The sequence below is a fragment of the Solanum stenotomum genome, chromosome 3 (assembly GCF_019186545.1).
Source record: "Solanum stenotomum isolate F172 chromosome 3, ASM1918654v1, whole genome shotgun sequence".
NCBI lineage: Eukaryota > Viridiplantae > Streptophyta > Magnoliopsida > Solanales > Solanaceae > Solanum > Solanum stenotomum.
Genome location: NC_064284.1, coordinates 63,317,749 through 63,343,148, shown reverse-complemented (window position 1 = coordinate 63,343,148; position 25,400 = coordinate 63,317,749). Strand labels below are relative to the sequence as shown.

The 25,400-nt window shown below is 32.7% G+C and overlaps 3 protein-coding genes across 5 annotated transcripts; 1 reads left to right on the top strand and 2 right to left on the bottom strand.

Moving 5' to 3' along the window:
- Positions 1–1,268: 1,268 nt before the first annotated feature.
- On the top strand, positions 1,269–7,213 carry LOC125860507 (uncharacterized GPI-anchored protein At1g61900-like). 2 transcript variants are annotated; one of them, XM_049540484.1, is made up of 7 exons: positions 1,273–1,578; positions 2,850–3,029; positions 3,763–4,365; positions 5,282–5,665; positions 6,532–6,675; positions 6,772–6,816; positions 7,000–7,213. In XM_049540484.1, the coding sequence occupies exons 1-4, from the start codon at positions 1,512–1,514 to the stop codon at positions 5,599–5,601; spliced, it is 1,170 nt and encodes a 389-aa protein (XP_049396441.1). In that variant the 5' UTR covers positions 1,273–1,511; the 3' UTR covers positions 5,602–5,665; positions 6,532–6,675; positions 6,772–6,816; positions 7,000–7,213. The 2 variants fall into 2 exon arrangements, with proteins under 2 accessions (XP_049396442.1, XP_049396441.1); XM_049540485.1 differs by lacking the exons at positions 6,532–6,675; positions 6,772–6,816; positions 7,000–7,213 and having other exon boundaries at positions 1,269–1,578; positions 5,323–5,527.
- Positions 7,214–10,595: 3,382 nt separating this feature from the next.
- Positions 10,596–15,291, bottom strand: LOC125860532 (DNA-directed RNA polymerases II and V subunit 8A-like). 2 transcript variants are annotated; one of them, XM_049540515.1, is made up of 5 exons: positions 15,194–15,291; positions 14,923–15,005; positions 13,638–13,795; positions 11,806–11,900; positions 10,596–11,162 (listed from the first exon to the last, which is right to left on the bottom strand). In XM_049540515.1, the coding sequence occupies exons 2-5, from the start codon at positions 14,993–14,995 to the stop codon at positions 11,051–11,053; spliced, it is 438 nt and encodes a 145-aa protein (XP_049396472.1). In that variant the 5' UTR covers positions 14,996–15,005; positions 15,194–15,291; the 3' UTR covers positions 10,596–11,050. The 2 variants fall into 2 exon arrangements, with proteins under 2 accessions (XP_049396472.1, XP_049396473.1); XM_049540516.1 differs by having other exon boundaries at positions 15,113–15,207.
- Positions 15,292–21,765: 6,474 nt separating this feature from the next.
- Positions 21,766–25,164, bottom strand: LOC125860496 (UPF0051 protein ABCI8, chloroplastic-like). Its single transcript, XM_049540464.1, has 2 exons — positions 23,686–25,164; positions 21,766–22,132 (listed from the first exon to the last, which is right to left on the bottom strand). The coding sequence occupies exons 1-2, from the start codon at positions 25,111–25,113 to the stop codon at positions 21,914–21,916; spliced, it is 1,647 nt and encodes a 548-aa protein (XP_049396421.1). The 5' UTR covers positions 25,114–25,164; the 3' UTR covers positions 21,766–21,913.
- Positions 25,165–25,400: the final 236 nt, after the last annotated feature.

Genomic DNA, 25,400 nt, shown 5'->3' with positions numbered 1-25,400 from the left:
TTAGTGAGCTTCTTAATCTCAACGAAATAAAATAATTAACTTAATTATAAACTAACTATTTCAGAAATATAAGCTATCTTATAACTAAACTAGTTAACCAAATCTTTAAGTAAAACTAAATATTTTTGAGACAATTTTCGAATGTTCCTAAAATATATCAATTATATATATAGACATGTAAAATATAAGTATTGTCTAAAAGTTATAATAAGTGACATAATTTATTTAAAATAACTCGCAAACTATTTTCGAAATTTATAAAACTAATTATTTTAGATCGTTTAAAATGGAAGAAGCTCGATTATTAATATATATTGTGGAGATCCAAAATTGGGTGTCAACAAGGCATAGAGCATCAAGGGTTGGAAATGTCAATGAATCTAATGGGGAGGCTGCACAAGGGTTTTGAAACGCATAACATGGTGATGCGAACGACATCATTTGTTTTAGTTTGGGATAAGTTACTTTTTAAGCTTAAAACGTTACTGTCAGTAACGTTAAAACGTTAAAACGTTACTGAAAGTAACGTTTTCAGTTTGTTTACTCCGTCAAATGTTTGTCCTTTTGTCATTTACTTTTTTAAATAAAATAATACCTAATACGTTACTGCCAAGTACGTTTATACTAGTTTTGTAAAAAATTCAAAAAAACATACTGTTTTGGTGAATTGATTTAAATAATGACTTATTTTGGTCAAAAATTCACTTTTCACTAATAACTCAAAATGTCCAATTTTAAAATATCAAAAATTATAAAAATCATATCAAATTGAACACGTGACCTCTAATTAAATGATCTCAATCAATCAAAAGTTACATTAAAATGATTCAATTACAACCTCGTAATTTCACTCCTTTAAATTTATGATATGAATTAAAATTAGTCAAGTTTCAAAATTTTATCGAACACAAAATAAAAAAAATAATAAAAACAAAAAAGTATGTCATGCGCTAATAATGTCTCGTTTGGAGCATGACTTTTGATGGATTTAACATTTCCCAAGAGTGCAGCCATTTTTTTATTTGACTTTTGATATTCGTATTAAAGTTTGATTAAATATAAATTTATGAAGTCTCATATTCAGATAAATGCTCCATAACAACTGACTTCGTATCTATGAATCGTATACCAAAATTGATAATTAAGAATGAAAAAGTATTTATTGTTCCATTTGGAGCCATTTTTCAGTATCTCAGTCTCTCACACAGATAATTTTGTCTTGGTAGTGTGGGGTCTTATGCTAAATTCATACACAGCTATTCTTCATTACTGCATCTTGCCCCCACCCACTTAAGAGCACCTCATTAATGGCTGCCCCAACTTTTACTCTCCACTTCCTAATGCTCTTTCTTCTAATTTCTGTTCCTTTTTTCTCACATTGCTATAGATTACACTCGTTTCTAATCAGCTGAAAAAAATCCAAGATTTGCTGCTAAATTTCAACCCTTTTGGGTTTTCTTGCATTTGCTGTTTCCTTTCTAATTTGGGTCTTGAAGCAAAGGAAGACAGAAATGAGAGGAGGGGTCAGTGAAAGTTTCAGACTTGACCTTCTTCTGGTTGTATTTATACTCTTCCTTTGTAAGTATGAATCCCCTTTTTTTGTGCATGGTGTCTTGGATAGTTTACTTATTTCTTGGATGATTTGAAAATACATTCTTGAAATTCACCAAATTTTGTTAAAAAATCCAGCTGGGGTTTGATAAAGATTCATGCTTTATGCTGGTGTTTGGGTAAATTGGTGATCTAGTGGTGGCTTACAGTATCTGGAACTGTTGTGTGTTTGCTAGAACAATGTATCTTCTATCTGGGGATGATATGTAGGTCTTAAAGATGATAGTGATATGTACATATGTTGCTTTAGTCCATGCTTAGGGTATGAGTTGAGCTCCTTTCCTAAGTTTTGGAGGCAAGTAGAAAATTAGCTGTTTGTGAAGAACATATGTGAATTAGAAAATTTATTGTGAATGAGTAGCTGAAACTTTTTGGTAGGATCATTTAAATTGGAATTAAGATGGGACAGTCGAGATTTGCGAAAATGCATTTTGTTAGAGTATGTTGAAGTATGAAAAAGTCCCACATTGATGGTTAATGAGATAGGGTGATCTCCCTGTAAAGGCTCCTCTGTTTGAGTTAGCTTTTGGGGTGTGAGTTAGGCCAAAGACCTAATCTTACAGAGTAGTAGTTTTGCATTATGTTAATCTTATTTTAGACTCTGCATTAGCTGGACAAACTATTTCTGCTCCGAGACCTTATTTGAGTGATGTTCTCATTCCCTTGCATCTCCTGCTGCTTGAATCAGTTGTACTGTTGTGCATTGCTTTGGATATTAAGGGAGGGAAATGTATCCGCGGGAATTCGTAATTCAACTCTGAATATGGAATAGTATAAAGCAGGGAAGGCAATGTATAGTTTACAAGTTATGAAATGGTTTCGTGAGCTAATACTTAACGAAGTGTGTCAGATAGTGTTTCTGTGGGTAATTTAGATTTGACCCAAACTGAATGAATCAAGGAGAAAATCCAGTAACAATGATATTGGATTTCTCTAGATATACAAGTTTCAATCTTTGAAACCTCAACATGAGGGTCTTCTACAGATGGAGGATGATAAGTCAGCAGAAAGTGATTGCTTGCTGTCATCTTTTTTCTTTTAGCGACTACATAATCTGCTGGTTTTAGTGGTTTCTGGTTGAATAATTCATGTGGATTCGTGGTTGAACACTTAATGTGGTACATTTACCTATGATGCTTTCACCGTCCTCCCGTATATTTCTGTCTATGTGCATTTGCTGGCAGTTCATTTGGATCCAGTGCTATTATGAATCTCTGATAGATTTGCTACTTTTACAGGCCTCCAGGAATCCAGTTGCAGCTCACTGAATAATCTAAAAGGCTCTCTAATCATGGACATAAAGGAGGATACTCTTTTGCTAGAGAAGTCACCTACTGCTGCTCCACAACCCCTTCTCCCCCTTCTTGCACCTTCTCCGTTGGCACCTTTCACAAACAGCACTTCACCTAAACTATCTGGTTTGTTTCAGAAACTAATTACATTAAAATTCTTGGTCCTTAGTGTCGAATAAGTTTTAATTTATATCAACCTTCCAATTTTGGAGCAACTTGGAGTAATTAAAAGTATACACACAACAGTCTGCCAATATATTTTTTTCCTGATCTGGAAGAGTCTGGAAGGAGAGCCTTGGCATAATTGGTAAAGTTGCTTCCATGTGACCAGGATGTTAGGGGTTCGAACTATGAAGCAGCTCTTGCAGAAATGCAGGGTAAGGCTGTGTACAATAGTCCCTTGTGATAGGGCTCCATAGTGGGAGCTTAGTGCATTGGGCCATCGAGCAGTATGCCAATATTTTTTATAAAGTACTGTTATCTGTTTTGTTTCAGAAACTAATTTTGTCAAACTCCTAACAACTTAGCAAGAACTATATCTTAAAAGTTAAAATGCCAAGGTCGAAACATAAAGCAGCATTGAATGGATACCTGAGTTCAAATCTTAGTGGAGACAAAAAACACTAGATGAGTTCTTCACATCTGCCTAAGGATGGTGGGCAGAGTTTTTGATACTTGTGGTGGTGGGAGGTAGTAGATACCCAATAAAATAGCAGAGGTGCATGTAAGCTGTCCTGGACACCACCAATCATAAAACAAAATATATAGCAACATAGATTTAGAGAAGAAATAGACCTCAGAAGATCTAAGGTTTTCAATATCCTCTGTCTTCTCTTACTTTTCCTCTCACCCTCTCCAGGATTGTGTACGCTGAACTTTGCTGCTGTGAAAAGTATGATGACCGTGACATCAATAGATTGTGTAGCTCCATTTGCAGAGTATCTGGCTAATGTCATGTGTTGCCCTCAACTAGAAACAACTCTTGTTATTCTTATTGGGCAGTCTAGTAAACATTCAAATATGCTTGCTTTAAATGGGAGTCTCGCAAAGCATTGCCTTTCAGATTTTCAGCAACTCCTGGTCAGTCAGGGTGCCAATGATACTCTGCAGCAGATATGCTCTCTACATCCTGAAAACCTTACTGAAGGTTCTTGCCCAGTCAAAGATGTTCATGAGTTTGAGAGCACTGTGGACTCATCTAGCCTACTTGATACCTGTGGCAAGATCGATCTTGTGAATGAATGTTGTGAGGAAACTTGTGGAAATGCTATAACAGAAGCTGCTAAAAAACTTGCACTTAAAGCATATGATATTTCAAGGATGGATGACCCTGTGCTGTCTGATCACACAACTAGAGTTAACGACTGTAAAAGGATTGTACACCGATGGCTGGCAAGTAAACTTGAACCTGCTGGAGCAAAACATGTTCTTAGAGGACTTTCTAATTGCAAAAACAATAAAGGTGATAACTTCATACAAATTCTCTTCCATAACAACCTTGGATTTCTCATTGCATAGTTATTTGCTAGATATGTGCTTAAAATTGATAATGTAAAAGCCTTCATTCCATGAAGTGTAGACATCGATATGGAAATGAAGAGTTACGGGCATCCCAAATAAAATGCATACACATGAAGGTTAAAAATGGACTTGTTGGGCTTTTCTGTCTTTAACCCTTTAGATTTGAGCTTCTTTGCGGCAAATGTGCTTCTCAAGCTTTATATGGCAAATAATGGAAGTGATCTCTGATAAGCACATCATATATATATCCTACTACACTTATTTGCTAATAAATTTTATTGCGATACATCTTATTAGCTAGTGTTGATCAATAATGTTAAAATGTTTTTGTTCTTGGAAGAGGAAAGGATAAGATGGTTGATTGAGTACTTCCCCTTGGTTAAGGGCTCATTCCCCCCTCCCCCCCCTACCATCATTACTGGGAGCAATTCCAAAGTGTATTCTTGCTCTCTTTTGTTTCATGACCTGGTGAAAGTACCAACAACAACAAACCCAATGTAGTCCCATAAGCGGGGTTTGGGGAGTGTAGTATATATAGACCGACCTTACCACTACATTGAGAAGGTAGAGAGGCTGTTTCGGAAAACCATCGGCTTGAGTAACGAACATCAGAGAGCTAAAAGAAAAATACAGAAGTAAAGATGAAGTACATTTTCTTTTAATGACCATCTTAGAATTCCACTTGTTGCCCCAAACCAAACATAGTCTTGGTTATTCGATCATCCTCAATGCTACTGGCTCCACAAAGTTACCAAAATTCTTGCTGAAGAAATTAGAATCTAGCTTCCATTCTCACCTTCTATCTTTGCATTTCCATAATATTATAAATCTACTAATCTGTTTTCTCCTCCCCTTAGTGTGCCCTTTGGTTTTTCCTAACATGAAAAATATTACAAAGGCTTGTGGAGATGGGATGAATAACCAAACAAGATGCTGTAGTACTGTCGAGAGGTATGTGTCTCACTTACAGAGGCAGAGCTTTGTCACCAACTTGCAAGCTTTGGATTGTGCTGCCTCGCTTGGACTTAAGCTACAGAAAGACAATGTTAGCAAAAATGTCTACAATCTCTGTCACATTAGCCTCAAGGATTTTTCTGTACAAGGTCAGTTTTTATTTGAATGCTCTTTGGTGCATTGTACAGCATACAAATACCTTGAAGCTGACTTCAAATTTTGATCTTGTCATGTTTGTGGCATCGGGTTATCTTCAAATGACTATACTACACCAGTTACACCAGAAGGTAATAAACCTACTTTACGTGTTTGCTAGTCCATTCCTATACTCCTTTTCTTTTTTACTTTGTTGTTTTGTTCCTTAGTTGTCACATCATGTTACCTTCTTTGACAATTAATACTCCTGATAATGAGATATTAAAATTTTCGATTAGGATGCCTTGGAAAATGTTGATCGAGATGCTTTGATAGATATGATTAATTATGAACTCAAAGAACAGTAAGACTGACAGAACTTTTCGGTAAAAAAGAACGTTGAATTAATGTTAGCTGTACAGAAGAACAATTGATTGAATTAAATTGGATATCTTTGAACCTCGGCTAGTGAAGTGTGAAACTGCTTATGAGAAGAGAACTGTGTATTTACTCGTTAAATATGTATTACTCCAATCGTTTCAATTTGTTTGTCTATACTTTTTTTTATTTGAAATTGGTAACTGGAAGTCTTACTTTCCTTTTTATTCTGTTTAAAAAAGAATGCCTCTTTTTTTTTCTTTTGGCAACCCTTAATTCTATCTTTCCACATGGCAATTGTCATATTTACAACCCCAAGATTAAAGAGCATTTTCATACATTCTACATAGTTTAAGACCATAAGATTCAAAAGTATTTCTTACTTTCTTAAGCTCCATGCCAAGTCAAAATCAGTCAAACAAATTGAAATGAAACGGAGGAAGTACATGTTCATTTGCGAGATTAGCCGCTTTGTATACAACAAGTCTATGACATATCTTTACCTGCCTCATCCTTTCTTTTTTATCTAAATTTTTTACAGCACTAGTAAATTCTTTCCCCATGTAGTTTGGAATTGAGGCCTAGTTGTACCGTTGTTGTACTAGTTAATAATTATTTGTTGTTCTTTATGTTGGAATAGTTTCGGGGTGTCTTTTGTCTAGTTTACCATCAGATGCAATACTGGACAAAACTTTGGGGATCGGCTTTGTATGCGACTTAAATGACAACATTCCGGCTCCTTGGCCATCTATGTCTCAGTTACCAGCTTCATCATGCAAGAAGTGTATGTTGGACATATTCCTTCTTATTAAGTTTCATTTTGCAAAAAGTTCTTATATGACTGGTCACTGATGTATATCGGAACTTCCTACTTTCACAGCTGTGAGAATTCCTGCACTTCCTGCTGTAGCATCGGGGCAAATAAGTAAGAATATTTACTTAATACATTTGTAGTTTTTACCTTCTTAAAGTAGGGGTAAGACTGCGTACACACACCACCCTCCCCAAACCTCACTTGTGGGATTACACTAACGCCATCTTAAGTTGTTTGTATTGTACTCATTTCTTAGGGCTGTTCATTGACACTGATTTCTCGTTCATTCGTCAGGTTTTAAAGGATTAAATATATGGTCATACCTTCTGCTGGCGGCCTCGATGATACTGGAAGTCTGCTGTATATATAATGCTGCCATTCTTTCTTACTAGCAGTATTTCGTGGAAGCCTAAAATCTTGACCAGAAAGGGAACTGTCTGAAGATGTCTCATTGACATCAAAAGTTCAAAATGTACAAATGCAGGAAAATCATGCACCTACGTAATTTTGTGACAAAAAAATTTACTATGTTCTTGCATGTTTTGGTAATAAGAATTGTAAATAATTAGACAGTAGGTAGACTTTTCATGTAAATATTTCCAGTTGACAAAAACTTTGCCTTTTTATAATTTGGAAATTCTGATGAAGCATTTTCAACAAATGCACATTAGGTAGGTTTCAATGAGTTGGTTTTCAAGTTTGCATAATAATGTTCTTTTCACATTCTACTTGGCATAAAAATAATACTCCCTCTATTCCAATTTATGTGGCATTTTTCGAATTTTGAGATTCAAACAAGTCTATCTTTGACCGTAAATTTTTAATATTTCTTTTAATTATTTTGAATTGTCAATTATTGTGATTTATAGTAATTTTTACGTAGTTTACAGATATATAAATTTTAATTCAAAAAATTTGAAGATTTCACGTGCAAATTTCTAATCAAACTTAAACTGTTTGATTCTCAAAAAATGAAAAGTATCACATAAATTAGGATAGAAGGAGTACATAATTTTCAAACACCTCAACTTTTTTAAAAGAAAATATTTGAATAGATTGTATCATTTATCGTTGTTATAAAATGTCACATTAATAATTTAATCAGAAAAGTAGGGCATATATGGATTAGAGCTACTATAACAAAACAAAAATTATTAAATAATAAATAGAATGAGAAAGAAAAGAAGATAACGACAAAATAACAATTAACATATCCAGTGAAATCCCATAAAATGAGATATGAAGAGGGTAGAGTATACACAAATTTTACCACTAATTCATGGAGGTGATAGGAAAAAATAATGACACGATCACGCTAAATCGATCGTTCCTTCGTTATCCAACAACACTGCATGAGAAAATGTAGAAGTAGACTCTTTAAACTTTACTCGTAGAAGTGGAAGAAAATGTAAAAAATATTCTCTTTCTCAACCTCTTTAATTTCCTCCCAATTTTGATTTTCAACTTACAAAATTTCACTTTCAACCAATATGATGATTTTTTTCTCTTAGACACAATAGAATCTGCTTTCTTTAATGATTTATAAATCAAGAATTGTGTTTTTCTATGTTTAATATCTTCTTCGTCTTCATTTTCAATTTTTGAATACATATATGGTCGATTGAAAAAAGTGTTCATTTTTTTTTTTGGATAGTGGAAAGAAATGAGTAATTTGGAGAGTTTGGGAAAATGGATGAAAAATTTATAGTGAAAAAAAAAGAGTTCAAATGTTCAATGAAATAAATTTAATTGATTCTATAAAAATTAAAAAGCGTACATTATGGAAGAAATTAGGGACGATGTAAAGTGCATGTCCTTTTTCAGAGTTTTAATTAATTTTGAAAAAACTAGGGATCGTTCGGTTTAGAGTCTGTTTGAATTAACTAGTCGTAAATAACTGAAAAGTATTTTGTATGTCAAAATTGATACTATAAATAAGCAAATACATGTTTAGATAGAAGTGTTGATACTGATAAAGTGATAATAATAGTTGATTTGTTTGGTAAAAATGTGTTGATAAGTTGTTTTTTTTGTTAAAATGACTAAAATACCCTTAATTTTTTCTACAAAAAATTATAAATTTAATCGTTATCATTTGTAAAGAAAATAAGAAGAGGTCGATACAGATTACAAAGTGAGGAGGAAGTAAGCTTATAGACCTTTTAATATTTTACCAAACGAGTAAATAAACTTAGAATAATTGTAATTATTAAGTATGTTTGACCAACTCATAAGCTTAACCAAATACGTTCTTAGAAACAAATTAGGCAGAAATTATGATGTAGGATTGAAAAAGACTCCAAAGGAGTTTGAGGAGATTTGTAGGGATAGTTTTGTCATTTTGAATATTGCATCCATATATAATTAACCGTGATGTTATTTTTATATGAAATATGGGATAGTAAAAGTTTGTCACAGAGAATATTTATACGAAATTATATTAATTTATCGTAATTAAGTGATTTAATGAGGTAACGATATACATTAATTAGCTATGATTGAATTTTGAATGAGATAACTCTATGTTCAATCCTATATATGCCAATATATCTATTGGAAAATAAATCTCGAAGATATCTTGAATAATTTTTGGCCAAAATAAAACTACAAAAGTGTTATTTCATATTTGGTAATTTCTTCAAATCTTGAATGACATATATTTTCTATAAAAGATTTATCACTTAAATCATTGCTTATTCATACATGTTCCATCTTTATGACAACTTATTCATATTAATTGAAATCGATATGATTTGGTGTATGTATACATATATCAGATATGAAGATTAACTTCCATGTTTAGTATATTTGTTGGACAATCTCGATTTCAATTCTACAAGTAAGATGTAGAAAGTAAGGGTGTACATGGTCGGGTTGGTTCGGGTTTTTCAAATATTAAATCAAACCATTTTTGTCGGATTTTTAAATTTATAAACCAAACCAATAAAACTCGGGTTGTTTCGGATTTTTCTGGTAAAGTATTCATACAAACATATAATTTACTTGTACTTCAAATATTTCTTTAGTCCTACCAAAATACAACTATCTAAGATGTTTCCTAAAAATATAACATAATATGATATGATTAATGACACTAAAATATCCAACAAAATAATAATAATGAAATCGCGTAAAACAAATATTGCCAATTAACAAGTCATAATGAAAATGATCATAATTTAAAAGTACTAAATCATGCTAAAATTAAGTTTAATAAGTATTAGTTACATGACTAAATATTAAAGAAAATTAAAATTAGATTATGTATTTTAATTGTCTAAACTAATGTAAAACTAAAGAACAAATATTCAATATTATTGTCATTCTTAGTGTTGAATTGATTTCTTTTTGCATTAGTATTAATTTTAATTTAATTTAATCTTTATTATAATTACTAACATATATGGACTATAATCTTTATTGGCCCATTCATAATTCTAAGTTTCAAACTTGAAATAATATATTCAAAGATAAAAACTATGGAAAAGTATAAATATTTAAAAATTATATCAAAGTAAATATTTTTATGTATAAAATAAAATTTTAAAATTATATATATAAATTCGGGTTGGTTTTTTTTAGTTAAAACCAAACCGACCCAAATATAGTCGGGTTTTTTTTTTCAAAACCAAACCACTAGTCGGGTTTTTTTCCGGGTTGACTCGATTTGCGGTTTGGTTCAATTTTCGGTTCGATTTTGTACACCCCTACTGGAAAGAATGGTGTATACGTAGCTTTACCTCAACATTGACAAACTCATAGAATAATGTAGCTTGGTTGGAACGAGCTTTCCAAAAACCCAACCCAAGTTAGGGTCAATCACATAGAATGAAGGGGACGAGGCCCCAACCCTAGCTAGGGTCAATCACATAGAATGAAGGGGACGACCCTAATGTTATGTAGGCTTTGCCAACTTATTGAATTGTGGGTAGAGAAAAGCAGACATGGGGGCTCAAGTCAGACACAACGTAACTAAGAGAGTCATTCTATTTAGAGCGAGACAAAATAAACAAGCACAAACAATCTGGCATACGAGCAGATTGGTTAAATAATGACTACTTCACTTGATGAATGAGCAAGTCCACTAAATTCGAAACTCGCGATTTCAACTTCTGACCCACATATCTGAAGTTGATTCTAAAACGGCTAAACTTTTAAAACCTTGCAAAACATGTATAGAGCTCTTGTTCCATGGTCTCTGTTATTATATATCTCAATTACATTCTTTTGTATCCTTGAGAAACTGAGACCACCACGCGATTTATCACGTGCCAATAGCTTAGGCGCTCACAAATAGTCCGTCGCCTTTTAAGTTCAAATTGAGTTGTTACCAAATTTGTTTACATCAAACCTTCCTTATGAGAAGGAAAATCTTCTGATCAAGCTCAAACTTAGCTGCAATGGATGGATCTCCTCTCAGCTGCATCAGAAGTCCTCCAAATGAAACAAAAATGTCTCTGAAGACAAATAAAAACCAGTAAATCCATTGTTTTATAAGTAAAATACTCGTGATTTGCTAATCGGAAACCAACAAATGAGTAGTCTCAACAACCAGAACATAGACAACTCTCAAACAATATATTTAAAAATTAAAACTGAAAAAGAATATACATTAGGCTAAACCGGCAAAACGTCTAGCCCAAAAACAAAAACAGAGAAAGACCAGGTACAGGAAAGTACATTTATATTCCACAAATTAAACAACAACAAACCACACCATACCCAGTGTAATCACACAAGTGGGGTCCAGGGAGGGTAGGATACGCAGACATCACCTTTGTGGGGTAGAAAGGATGGACCCTCAGCTCAAAAGCAAAGTTCACGAAGCAGGGTTGCAAGAAAATAAATTATATTCCACAAATGAACACAATAGAAAAAAAGACTCACTAGAAAATAAGTCACATAAATCAAATTGAAATCTAATCTTAGCAAATGGGCGACCTAAGAAGTCGATCTAAGCCAACTTTTCGAAACAAGAAGCAAAACATATATTGCTAAGGTGTGACAGACTGACAGTATTGCACCAATGAAAAGGAAAGAACATCCAGAAATATAAATACATGTTCATGGAATTGAATATGAGAAGTTATCCAAACGTACGCTTTAATGTGCTTCCCCGAACCTTCCTCTGAGATCCTATATAGCTTCCCATGCATGACATATTCGAACTTGTCAGCAAGCGATTTCTTGTTACCCTGTCATCAGGTTGCAACACCATTAAGTACCATGAGGATTTCTAAGAGTTTGAAACACCAAAGTAGAACAAGAATGAGAAGGCAAACCAAAAAAGGAATAAGGAAATCCGTACAAGCATTTGTCTAACAGTTATGTCAGGATTTATATCTTTAAGCATTAAGGTGTTATAAAAATAAAAAGTCAAGTTTCATATTAAGGACTTCCATGAAAAGTAACTTCTTAAAAACATACTTTAGAGGAACAAGTATGCCTCAATCCCAAGCTAATTGGGGTCAATTATATGAATCCCCACAAGAGACTCATTCTACTGACCCAGATCTCCAAACAAACTAAAAAAATTACTAGCAAAACTTAAATTTTTTAAAATATTCACTAAAGGCTCATGGATGTTAGAGGCTTAGAGCACCTTCAGTGTAATACATTTGACAGACGTTTTTTGACGTAAAAGTTGCATACGGAAGGTGCTCAATGAGTCGTGCGTTTTCGCCATTTTGGTTATGAAAATTCTGACAAACCCATTTGTTGGATTTGTCCCTCAATCATCAACAATTCAATCAAGAATTCCCTTTTTTTGCTCCTTTTCCTTCATTTCTGGTTCCTCAGTCTTTGAGTCTTTCTCAAAAGAAAGGGAAATCCTAAGAATATTTCAAGGATCAAAAAACATTTCACAATCCTCCAAATAGCACAATAGATGGATCCTTTTGTGCTGATTCGTGATTGGATACATGCCAATACCAAACGATTATACCCTTTCACTGGCAGATACAATTTGTTTGTCCTGTCCATTATTTTAGAAACCAATTGAACAGCCATCACAAGGCTATATCATAAGGAATCACACCTCCGTGGAACAAAAATGTGTCTATGACACGTGAAAACAGACACCACAAAAAAGTTGATATATTCTCTAGTTTCTATTTCCAGTTAACAGTTGAACTATATAATAGATGCGATGAGATTTTTAAACAATTCCAGATAAATAAGGTCAACAACAACAACATACCCAGTGAAATTCCACAAGTGGGGTTTGGGGAGGGTAGAGTGCACGCAAACCATACCCCTACCTCGTGGAGGTAAAAAGGCTGTTTTTGAAGGACCCTTGTCTCGAGTACAACATATCAAAGTAGGTATTAAAAAGGGAAAGTGTGATAACCTAAACACAATAAACAACAAATGATGAAGGAACCAAAAGCAAGACACTACAAGAATACGGCTAAACCCCTCAAAAAGCAAGACAGCACTTCAGTCCTACTTACCTTCTACCATAATACGCAACCTCCACACCCTCCTATCTAAGGTGATGTCCTCAGATATCTAGAGTTGCGTCATATCACGTCTAATCACCTCTAGATAGACAAGGTCACAAAACCTAAATATTTTCTTAAAGGGGATCACTTGTTCGAGACGCATATTTTTTTCCTTTTGAAAACAAAAACTGTACATTCTAAATGTCTGTATATAGCAAGTTAGTTTTTTAACAAAAGTACATATATTTTCGCGTCATCAAAAGGCACTTGATGTTTCTTACTTTGACGAAAGTGATTCGTCATGGTAAGTTGAACACCCTCAAATTTGACTGGATTATATTGTTTGCATTTTCAAAATCTCAGAGACTTCAAGTTAGCTTCAAGCACCATATTTTTATTTCTTTACACAAATCACAAAATTAAATTAAATCAGACAGGCTAACACTTGCAAATCAACTAGGATAGAAATAAACCACTACAGCAAATTACCTGAATGAAATAACCAGTATCTGGAGTCCCATCCAAGTTCAAAGTAGAAGCTAAAACCATCATAAATTTATCCTTCACGCGCATAGGATATATTTCAGTGTTTATATCCAGTAGCATGAACATATCAAACTGCTCACTCCGTGCTTCAATGCGATTAACTACAAAATGCAAGATATATTCGATCACATTATTTGCAGCAACAACAACAAAAAAAGTGTTGCTGCACTTTGATAATTCATGGTGACAATGATAAACTAAACATGGTTTTGCCAAGAAAACTGCATGAACTTTATATTTTATTGCTCCCTCGTATGTGCAATCAGCAATACACTTATCAGTACTCTAGTGCTCAATGCTCCCAATAGCTATTTGGTCAGTCCATGGCCGGCAGAACCACCACACAACCCCATGTCCCTTCCTAAGCCCCCTTATTGCTCACGAGGAAGAAACTACAAGGTACAACTACATAAACGTAAAGTTGAATCACCTATAGTGGAAACTATTGCAACAATGGTCACATAAGAGTCCACAACTTTGTCTCAAAAGGCAGCTCTCACTGTAAGTACGTAGTCCAGTAAATATGAATAGACTAAGAAATTCATTACAGATGCTCAACACTTTTTCACATTCATCTGGAATATTTCCAGTCAACTAGATGAATACTACCCTTTTCTTTTTCTTATTAAACGCCACCATCTTTTCCTTAACTTTCTCTTTCTCCTAATTGCATTAGTCCAGAGGGAGAATGTCATCCCAGGTCTACAGTAAACAAACAATTTAGTTAATCCCCTTCAACTTATCATTCAAGTAGTGTACCACGACCATCTTTTCACTTCCACTAGAATAAAATTACATTGAAAAAGGTCTCAAGTTCAAACCCAAGCACAATTGATTCCTTCGCATCTGTCCTAGCCTTGATGGACATAGTTACTTGTTCTGAGTGGAAGGTGACAGGTATCCGTGCGCACAAGCTACCCAAAACCATGGTCATCAAAAAAATGATTTGCACTAATAAAACGTTTAAAAAGGGCCACACTTTAAAGGATGTGATATAGACAGTCTACTCTAATGCAAACAATAGTAATTGCTCCCATAACTCAAACCCGTTAACCCATAGGTTACAAGGAGACAACTTTACTGTTACTCCGATACTCTCTTCCATAGATAAAAAAAAGTATCTAGATGATTAATTCAATATTACAAATAAATCATTGATATCTTCTACAGATTATGTGTTGGCTCACAGTTCAAAATTCATTCCATTACTAATGATGATTTTGCATACCTCGATCAAATTTTTTTCCATCAGGATCTTTCTGAGTGACTGTAAATATATCTTCAAACAGAGTTTCAACCATTTTGAACAACCTACAAAAATCACACCCATATAAGCCAAAAATATACAGAATCTACTCTCTAATAACTAAAATTTGGTAGAAAAAATTGTGCAAAAATCATTTCTACAGTTATCTAACCTCAAATTTATGAATTTTGCTTCTAGAAATAATCACTTGAAACAAAAATTGGGTTAGAATTTAGGGTTTAGGAGAACTTACCGGTGTTAGCAGTAATGGCGACTAGAGGAGGGTTTGCCAATTTCTTCGTACTCTTTACCAAAAATAAAAAATAAAAATACTAGTATAACATATTTAAATATTTTTTTTATATATTTATATAAATTTAAAGAAAAAATTGTGTAAATATGTCATTGAATTATTATAGGGAAAAGACATAAATTCCCCCTCAAATTTGTACCGAAAAGTCAGTTACATGCTTCAACTATAATAACGACATATTACACACCTATTCTTGTTCAAAGTGTAATTAATATCATCCTAAAACTGACGTGGAAATAAAATTAAATATAAAAATAAAATAGGCGCGTTTGAGTTGAAAATAAAGTCAAAAATAGTAATTTTACAATTTGTCACTCAATTTCATTTTTTCTTATCACATTTCTACAATTTCATCATTATATCTAGAAAAAGTAATTTTTTGATTCAAATTTCACAACGATTCTAGGAATATGAGACTTTGTTCTCCTCATGAGTCTTTATATATTCTTTTATTTATTTTTGTATCTGATTGAATCAAATTCTAACTTCATCTATTTTAAAATATATTATTTTCATCAGAACTAGTCACTTTGTATTACTACATTAAGAAATTACATAATTCAAATGTACCATTTAGCTTGAGAAAAATCTTCACCCAAGAGATCTCATATAGCAAAAAAAAAAATTGAAAAATCTAGCTAATCTATGAGATATTTTGTTCAAACATCTAGGAATATATATAAAATCGACATGATCAAGGATGGTCAAGAATATCTAAATATCTTCACACGTCACTTCTATTTTTCATGACGCAACCACTTATTTCTGGATCATATCAACAATAATTTTTGCATCAGAGAAAATCTTCACATGCTTCCATCCATTACTAATAGCACATTCAAGAGCCTTCCTAATAACAATCACTTCAACAGTCATGGCTTTCCCAACATATTGGATTGGGAATCCACGGCATGAAGTCGTTTTTCAAGGCTATCCAAAGTCGCAAAAACAATAAAAATTACATATTTGTAACACACTAAATTAGGATAAAAATATCATATTTAGTAAATACAAGAGAAATGTTGAGTATATAATAATTAGGTCTTATATTCTAAAAACATGTTTTAAATTTGTGCGGATCTAGGCCTAGAGCAAACAATATCACTAACAGGATGGATCGTTATAGATGATATCAAAGTCACTTATGTGTTGACCTTGTTGATAGTGGGTCGTAGTTCTACTAAATCTAGGCAAATTTAGGAAAAGCGAGCAAACCAGTAGATACATGGGATATATACGTAAACATGTCTTACATCATAATGACATATTTTAAAATTGTGTGAGTAAAGGCCTAAAGCGAACAATATCACTTGTAGGCTGGACTGTTACAAATTTCTTTTTATTTCATTTTATGTGACTTTATTTGACTGAGGTCTGAGTATGATGTTTAAGAAAAAAAAAATTGTTTTTGAAAATTTGTGACCTACATGTCATAACATTTGTGTAGCAATAAAACTTTAAAAACTTCAGTATTAAATTCTAAAAATTTAAGTTGAGTTATTTTCAATTTTAAAAATGAGTCAATATTTTTGAAACAAATTAAAAAGTATCTAAAACAAAACAAAAAAAAGAATACTATGATTAACTATGGATTAAATAATAAAATTAAAGTATTGTAATTGATCCATGTCATGAATTCATTAATTTGACATAAACATTATATATATCACATATCCAAACCCATTGAGTGATTCAGCGTCCATTTTTGTTTTGGTATGTCCGTCATTAATCATAAGTATCATGTTTGAATTTTAATAATATAATTATCTTTAATAAGATGAATTTAACTTTTAAAATAAATTTTCAATATAAATTTAAATTAATCGAATTACAAAAGAAATATACTAAATATTGAAAAATCCAAAAAAAAAAAAAAAACTAGATATTGAAAAGACAAATTGAGGAAATAAATCATAAGTCAATTTCTTCATTTGCATTGAATAGATTTACTTTCACCAAAGAGTGAATAAGTACAATTGTATAAATTAAAACAAAGATGAAAAAAATTAGAACTCTTTCTTTTCTTAACCCCCCCCCCCCCCCCAAAAAAAAAAAAAAGCCTATAGCACTTATTAACTCTCTTTTATGTCTTGCGGTAATGATTCATCTAATATTACAATTTTTATCATAATGATAATATTTATAGATCAAATTATTTCGTAATTTGAATTTCACTTAATTGCTTTTGATTTCATTGTGTATGATCGAGATAGAAGTGATCAGAAGGAACTTGAAGTAAACACAGGTGGAAGACTAACCATAGTCTCTTTACCTCCAATCAAACTCTTCAAATATTTCAATTGACAAATAAATTGCTTGTAAAATCCAATTCTTGAAGAAGAAANCCCCCCCCCCCCCCCCCAAAAAAAAAAGCCTAGAGCACTTATTAACTCTCTTTTATGTCTTGCGGAAATGATTCATCTAATATTACAATTTTTACCATAATGATAATATTTATAGATCAAATTATTTGGTAATTTGAATTTCACTTAATTGCTTTTGATTTCATTGCGTATGATCGAGATAGAAGTGATCAGAAGGAACTTGAAGTAAACACAGGTGGAAGACTAACCATAGTCTCTTTACCTCCAATCAAACTCTTCAAATATTTCAATTGACAAATAAATTGCTTGTAAAATCCAATTCTTGAAGAAGGAAATGTAAACAATATGCTTTTTTTCAGCATATTTAATTTCCTCCCAATTTTGATTTTCAACCAATATGAATTCTTTCTCATAGACACAACAGAATCTGCTTTCTTTAATGACTTGTAAATCAAGAATTGTGCTTTTCTATGTTTAATATCTTCTTTGTCTTCTTTTTCAATCTTGAAATAATTAGTAGTCATTTTTGGTATTTTATGATATTGATGAAATAGTAGAGTACTTTTTTTTTTGGTAATTGAAGAGGTTTGTGAAATTTGGAAGTGAGGATTGAAGGAAAGAAAAATATATATGTATTTATAGTGGAAAGAAGAGTTTTTGAAGGGTCAAGAAAGAAAAGAGGGGTGGGTGGGGGGGTGAGGGGTTGTGAAAATAGTGCATGTGTCACTCTAAAGAAAATTTTGAATATTTTTGTATTATGACTTGTCTTAGTTATCAAAGTCAAAGAGTTTAATATGGAACCTTGGTTGTGAGATTGATTTAGAATTTAAATTTGATGATTCTTTATATTTAGGATAGTATTTGATATGGAGAGAAATATTTTTTTCATATGTTGTAGAAAAAATATTTAAATCAAATAAATATGAAAAAAAAGAATCATGAACATTATTTTTCTTAATACTTTCTCCGTCTATTTTTAAATGTTTATGGTTTCCTTTTTTAGAATCAAACGATAAGAACTTTGACTAACATTTTACGTTGTATTTTTTCATCATATTGATATGCAAAAATTGCATTTTATAGTACTTATCATATAGATTTTGAATATCTAATTTTTTTTGTTTAAAATATCGAATTAATGTAATTTAATTTAACTTAATTTTGAAAATTAGTTATATTGACTTTCGAAAAGCATAACATGACAATTAAAAGTGGACGGAAGGGTATTAATGAGAAAAATTAAATTTCATAAATGACATTTCATATTGATTAATCCCCTCCCCTCCCCCCCTCCCCCCCAAAACTCCCCAAATGCATTTCGTTTCCAAACGAACCTTTATCACTATTATTCTTATAATATTTATTTAAATTATATATAAATTTCATTAAAATATAATATTTTCTATTTACTCACCAAACGTGAGAAAAGAAAGTCACTTATTATTCCGATACCAAACATGCTAGCTCTTGTTCTTATCATTGAGCTCATAGCACTTCTAAGATTATTGATTCAAATTCTAATCTATAAATCGTAGTAAAAATACTAGATTAGGTTAAATCCAATATTTATACACTATCATCTAAAGAAACACGATAACTTTTAAGTCGATGGCTTATTAAAAGCAACTCCTCTATCCTCACAAAAATAAAAATAAGATATACTGATACTTTATCTTTTACTGACTCTACTTATAAAATTACATCAAATATATATTGGTATTGCACTATATAAAGTTTGAATTATTAAAAAACATCAAATAATTATCACAAAAAGAGACAAATGTCTGTCAATGAACTGGTTGGAAGCTATTACAACTCTTAGAGGGACATTGAATACTATTATTTTATTTTTAAGAAGTGCAAATAATCATAATTTAGTAATATAATGTAAAGTGGCAGCTAGAAATACCAGCAGAAAGTCAGGAGCCAATTATAAAGCAATTAATACTTTATATTATAAAATATATAATTAAGGTTACCACATATGTCTGTTCAGTAGGAGTTAAAGCCTCATTAGTTTTGTCAATGTCAACCACCATGTCTGCCGGCTTCTATTTTGCTTGGTGTTCGATCTTTGTATTGACATATTGCTAATAATGATAAAATAAACACATAAATTAATCTAAAAGAGTTTAACATTTACTATATACTATATATATATAAAAAAAATTATTTTAATTATGTATAAATATTATATTTTTTTTCGAAGAAGATTTAAATGACACCGACCACAAGTTGGCTCTGCCCTGATTACAGGGTTTGTAACATAAAATTGCACGTTTTTCCTTTAATCTTTAGTTTTTGCTCTTTGACAATCGAAGTTATATCTAGTAGGTGAAGTTATATCTGGATATAATTGTTTATTATTACACAAAAATATAAATTTATACCCTGCAAAAATACTATTTTATTACGAGGGACATACACTAAAGACCAACAGAAAATAGCGACAATTATTACTAGACGGAAGGAGTACATTTTAAAATTAAGTTCAAACTAAAGACCACAAATGAGACTGTATTTGAAGGTGACAAATGGACATTTGGACCGGATGAACCTTTTATTAAAAACATAAATAAAGCTAGAAGATTTAAAAATATCATATTGTATTTATTCGAATTCAAAAATACTTTCTTAATTTGCTTTTAAAGTTATTTTTAGGTGCCCTCTCGACCTTTTGACCTTTAGCAAATTAAAGGTATATATTTATATTATATACCTAATACTAAATACATACACACTAATTTAAGTTATCATAAATTATTTTAATTTATTAGCTTATCAATTAACGTGATTATGACTACTTTTATATATACACTCTCGTCATCTATTTAAAAAAAAAAACATTAATTTAATTGTTTTTCCTTTATGTAATATGAAATTATTCAATAATGTTAACAAGCACTTTTAAACAATTGGCTGACTTGCCATAATAATAGCGTTTGAGTAATAATATTTTATAAGAACCATCTTTTTATATGATTAATTAATTATATATAAATGCTAATGATTTCATAATTTAAAAGTTTGAGTCAACTATAGTGTTAAACAATTTAGATGTAGCTTCACCAGTCAACAAGTATATATACAAAAGCTCACCAACTATAGTGTTAAACAATTTATGTCATAGAAGATAATTTTTCCAACTATTTTTTATCGAATCAGCTCACTGAAAAAATGTATGGTGGAAAATAAATTTTCATTGAAATACTAGGAAACTTTCTAATTTGTTCGCATTTTCTCACTGATTCAATCAAAATATTTATGGGAATACTCCTTGTACATTTTTTAGTGGGCAATTTCAATGCGCAAATAGTGATTTTTTAGTAGTGTCAGGGAGCAGAAACAAATTTAGAATGTTTAAAAGATAGACTTCATATTCTAATAATTTGTTTACATTCAAAAGTATTTCTTGCGCTTTTTTTGGTTCCCATGAGACGTTTCACATCGAAAATATTGAATTCAGATGAAGTTGATGAAACAATCCTACATTTGCCTCTGCTCATTATATTTGTTTCCCTTTCTTATAATGTATGCATATATCAATTATTATAACATAACATATGTTAACTAATCAATTACGATAAATTGAATCAAATTTTGCTTCTTCTAATTCTTTTTTATTTTTCCTGCAACTTCTCGACGTGACATGAACATGGAAGAAGTTTCATGTTTCTACCGGCACAAGAGATTTATCCTTTATGTTCGATGGAAATCACATGTTATACTATGTTCAGGGATATCTCTTAGTAGTGTCTAATGGCTACTCACGTGATTTCGATACCTAGGCACCCAAAGACAAGGAAGGGCATAGTAATTGACTAAATGCTCAAAGAAGTTGAAAATAAGCATAGATCCAAAGATTCCCGATATATTGATGTGCAAAAATGATACAATATTTCACGATCTTTTATTCCAACTGAAACATATCTTTACATCGTCTATGCCAACTGAAGAAAAGACATATAAGTACTAATAATGCTAAAAAAAAAACAAACCTTGATTTCTTCAGTCTCTAATACAATCAATTTGGGATCCATCCGCAAAAGTTTTGGGATGAATTACAAAGATAACAATAACATACCCAGTGTAATCCTACGAGTGAAGCCGGAAGAAGGTAAAGTGTATGCAGACCTTACCCCTACCTTGAGAGGCAGAAAGGTTGTTTCCGATAGACCCTCAGGTTGAGGATTACAAAGATATTAAGTAGAAGATAATGCCTTGATGCATTATTTACAAATGTGTATTGATGATGCAAAGTTTTCTTGTGCTATAACTTTACAGATTACAAAACCACTAGCAATTAGCTTTATATTGACTAGATTGAAATAGTGCTTTAACCAACAGATCCTTCAAGTTTCAAACTCATTAGCTGGTTCACTTCAGCACCAAATTCATCAGGAAGTTCATTGAAAACGTCCCTGCAGAAACCCGATATCATTGCAGCCATTGCTTTCTCGTAGTCGATTCCCCTCTGCTGGAAATAAAATAACTGGTCTTCACCGATCTTTGACGTTGTTGCTTCATGTTCGATGCGTGCAGTTGGGTTTTTGCTCTGTTCAAATGATGATAACATCAGTAGAAGGAATAGTGCAACGTACAATTTATGCTTATCTCATACTAAAACTGAAAACGGAAAGAAGTGGGGTTTTTGGTTCAAATTAGAGGAAGGTTACATAGTTAACATGCAGAACGATCATCCACGGAAATTCTTGACCCAGCTTACATGATGTAAGTTACATTTAGCATCAAGTTCTTAATGTACTTCCAATGATGTTAGTATCAACATTACTTCACCAAAAATAATGATATTAGTATCAACATTGGTTTACATATTTGACTCGGAGGGAATGACAAAGGATGTACAACTTAAAGCAACCCCCCACCCCACCCCACCCCACCCCAACCACAACCAAACAGAAAATAATAGAAAGACAAACTCTTCTTTCATCATAAACCATGGACACTTTCTCACATATCCTAAAACCATAATTCCAACTTAAGAGTACTCTGAGCCTGAATCCCTGCTAGTGGAGTGTCTTCGGGGGTATTTCCAAGCAAGATCTGTGTCTCTAGCCTAATTAAGATGAGTGCCGGACAATGAAAATATATCGCCCCACCAAGAATACATAAATACAGTTCAATTAATTTATTTTAATGACCGAGAATCCGTCTGGAGCCAGCTGCAGCTTTTGGAACTCGGGGTTGATGAGCCCGCCCCTCTGCCTTTCTCCATTTAACTACTGGACTTAGTTTGTTCTGAGTATTAAATATATTAATTTGTATAGCAACAGCATGGCGATAACTTTTGATCATACAGGTCTACAGACATATTACACCAGCACATCTTCCTATCACCAAGGACTTCGACCCCCTCAAGCAATCCAGCTAAAATAATTATGCAGCCCTAGACTAATTAGGTATGAGAAACATTCTCTGAAAGCTAAGAGGAACAAATGGTTATGCTCAAAACAGAAGTGGGCACAATAGGCTGCATCTAACAGCCCATACGAGAGGTCTAACAAATTTTAACACTAAAGTTTGCCTCAGAACCTTACAAAATATTGCCTGCATCTCCCAAACATGAATGACATCCTCGGAGTTAGTATAGCTTCAAGAAACTAAATCCTAGGCCCTATAAGTCAAAAAGGACTATCAAAAGCCTAATAAGACCTAGAGTCCAACGTGGAACATCTAAGCTGCCTGTCCCAATATGGCAGCTTGTGTAACTTCTTCTAACCGATTGTTTTCCCAAGAAGAAATAGCAATAGTCCTAATGAACTTCTTCTCTCCTCCGTTCTTCATATTGCGGATGATTTGTAACTTCATAAGGAAGACTTTTCTTTCCTTTTTTCTACATCTCAAAAAGAATAAGTCTTAGATATTAACTGGTGATAAACATATTGTCTATTCTATGAAAAAAGTCATGTAAAAACTTAAATGCACCAGCATCAAACGTCACCATAAAACGAAGAAAAGAAAAGGACAACACTGCATAAGTAGCAAGTCTAACATGCTGTAACTACAAAACAAAAATGAAACATTACTTATTGCTATCAAGCTAAGCCAGAAAGGAAAAAAAATTCAAGTTCACAAAGAGAAAACTACCTGAATGTATGGATAAGTGTTGGCAGCAGCAGTATCACCAATGAGCATTGAATCACACTGAGAGGAGTTCTTGGCATTGTCTGCACTGGACAACACCTGAACTAGTCCTCGATAACAGTTCCTAGAATGTCCTGCTGAAATACCCTTTGAAATTATCCTGCTCCTTGTATTCTTCCCTTTGTGTATCATCTTTGTCCCTGTATCTGCCTGCTGATAATTATTGGTTAACGCCACGGAATAGAACTCGCCAACTGATTCATCACCCTCTAACACAACACTCGGATACTTCCAGGTAATAGCTGATCCTGTCTCCACTTGTGTCCACGAAATCTTCGACCTAGCCCCAGCACAAATTCCCCTCTTTGTAACAAAATTATAAATCCCTCCTACACCTTCCTCATCTCCCGCATACCAATTCTGCACAGTGGAATACTTAATCTCCGCATCTCCGTGGCAATACAACTCCACCACAGCAGCATGTAACTGATTAGTATCATACGAAGGTGCAGTACACCCTTCTAAATACTCCACAAAACTCCCTTCCTCTGCAATTATCACAGTCCTCTCGAACTGTCCAGTTTCCATTGCATTTATCCGAAAATAAGTCGAGATTTGCATCGGACACCTAGTGTTTTTAGGTATATACACAAATGATCCATCACTAAACACAGCCGAGTTTAAAGCCGCATAAAAGTTGTCTTCCGGGGGCACAACTCTCCCTAAATACTTCTTAACTAAATCAGGATACTCCCTAATTGCCTCAGATATTGAACAAAAAATCACACCTGCTTTCTCTAAAGTCTTCCTATGAGTTGTAGCAATAGAAACACTATCAAGAACAGCATCAACCGCAACATTAGCCAAACGATTCCTTTCGTTCAACGGAATACCCAATTTTTCAAAATACTTAATAAGCTCAGGATCGGCCTCATCAAGACTATTCAAAGTTGGTTTCTGTTTAGGTTCAGAATAATAACAAATATCTTGAAAACTAATTTCTGGGTATCTATTATCAGACCATTTAGGCTCTTTCATTTTAAGAAACTTCTCATATGATTTCAATCTAAACTCAAGCATCCAACTAGGTTCATTTTTTCTACCAGAAATAAGCTTAACAGTTTCTGCAGAAAGCCCTTTTGGTAATGAAAAGGAATCAATTTCTTGATTAAAACCCCATTTATAGTCTCTTTTCAAGAATTTCTGAAGTGGGTCATTTTCATTTGAGGTTGAAACAGAAGATTCTTTACCTGGGGTGTCAATAGTTGCCTCATAGCTCAATTCTGCAGCTTTGACCTTCAAGATTCTTGAATTAGGGTTTCTGGGGTTAGCTAATTTTAGCAGAAATTGAGACCCTTTTGGTAGTTTAGGTTGTTCAGTGATGGGTTGGGGAGAAAAACATGAGATTCCATTGGTAACAAGAGAAGCCATGATTGAATTTTGAGTTCTTGGAGATAGAAAAATTGGAGCTTTATTTGTTTTTTTGGGAATGTTTTTGGTGGATTTTATAGATTAGTATTTTTTTTTTGTTTTAAATTTTTGTGGTGATTGATTTTTAGAAGGGACTTGTGCTGGCCACATACCTTCTTTTTCAGCCATAAATATTTTGGATATTGTCATAATTATATTTTCTTGGTCTGAGATTATTTTTCGTGTTTCTTTTTCACAATAATAATAATAGCATTCTCAATATGATTTCATAAGTCAGATATGAAAAG

Excerpts from the sequence above, each read along its gene's own strand:
- LOC125860507 (XM_049540484.1), top strand. The coding sequence starts at position 1,512 with ATGAGAGGAGGGGTCAGTGAAAGTTTCAGACTTGACCTTCTTCTGGTT. Across the intron at positions 1,579-2,849 it reads TGTATTTATACTCTTCCTTT|GCCTCCAGGAATCCAGTTGC; the intron begins GTAAGTATGAAT and ends CTACTTTTACAG. Across the intron at positions 4,366-5,281 it reads TAATTGCAAAAACAATAAAG|TGTGCCCTTTGGTTTTTCCT; the intron begins GTGATAACTTCA and ends TCCTCCCCTTAG.
- LOC125860532 (XM_049540515.1), bottom strand. The coding sequence starts at position 14,995 with ATGGTTGAAACTCTGTTTGAAGATATATTTACAGTCACTCAGAAAGAT. Across the intron at positions 13,796-14,922 it reads TGGAAAAAAATTTGATCGAG|TTAATCGCATTGAAGCACGG; the intron begins GTATGCAAAATC and ends TGCATTTTGTAG. Across the intron at positions 11,901-13,637 it reads ATACTGGTTATTTCATTCAG|GGTAACAAGAAATCGCTTGC; the intron begins GTAATTTGCTGT and ends ACCTGATGACAG.
- LOC125860496 (XM_049540464.1), bottom strand. The coding sequence starts at position 25,113 with ATGGCTTCTCTTGTTACCAATGGAATCTCATGTTTTTCTCCCCAACCC. Across the intron at positions 22,133-23,685 it reads ACACTTATCCATACATTCAG|AGCAAAAACCCAACTGCACG; the intron begins GTAGTTTTCTCT and ends TCATTTGAACAG.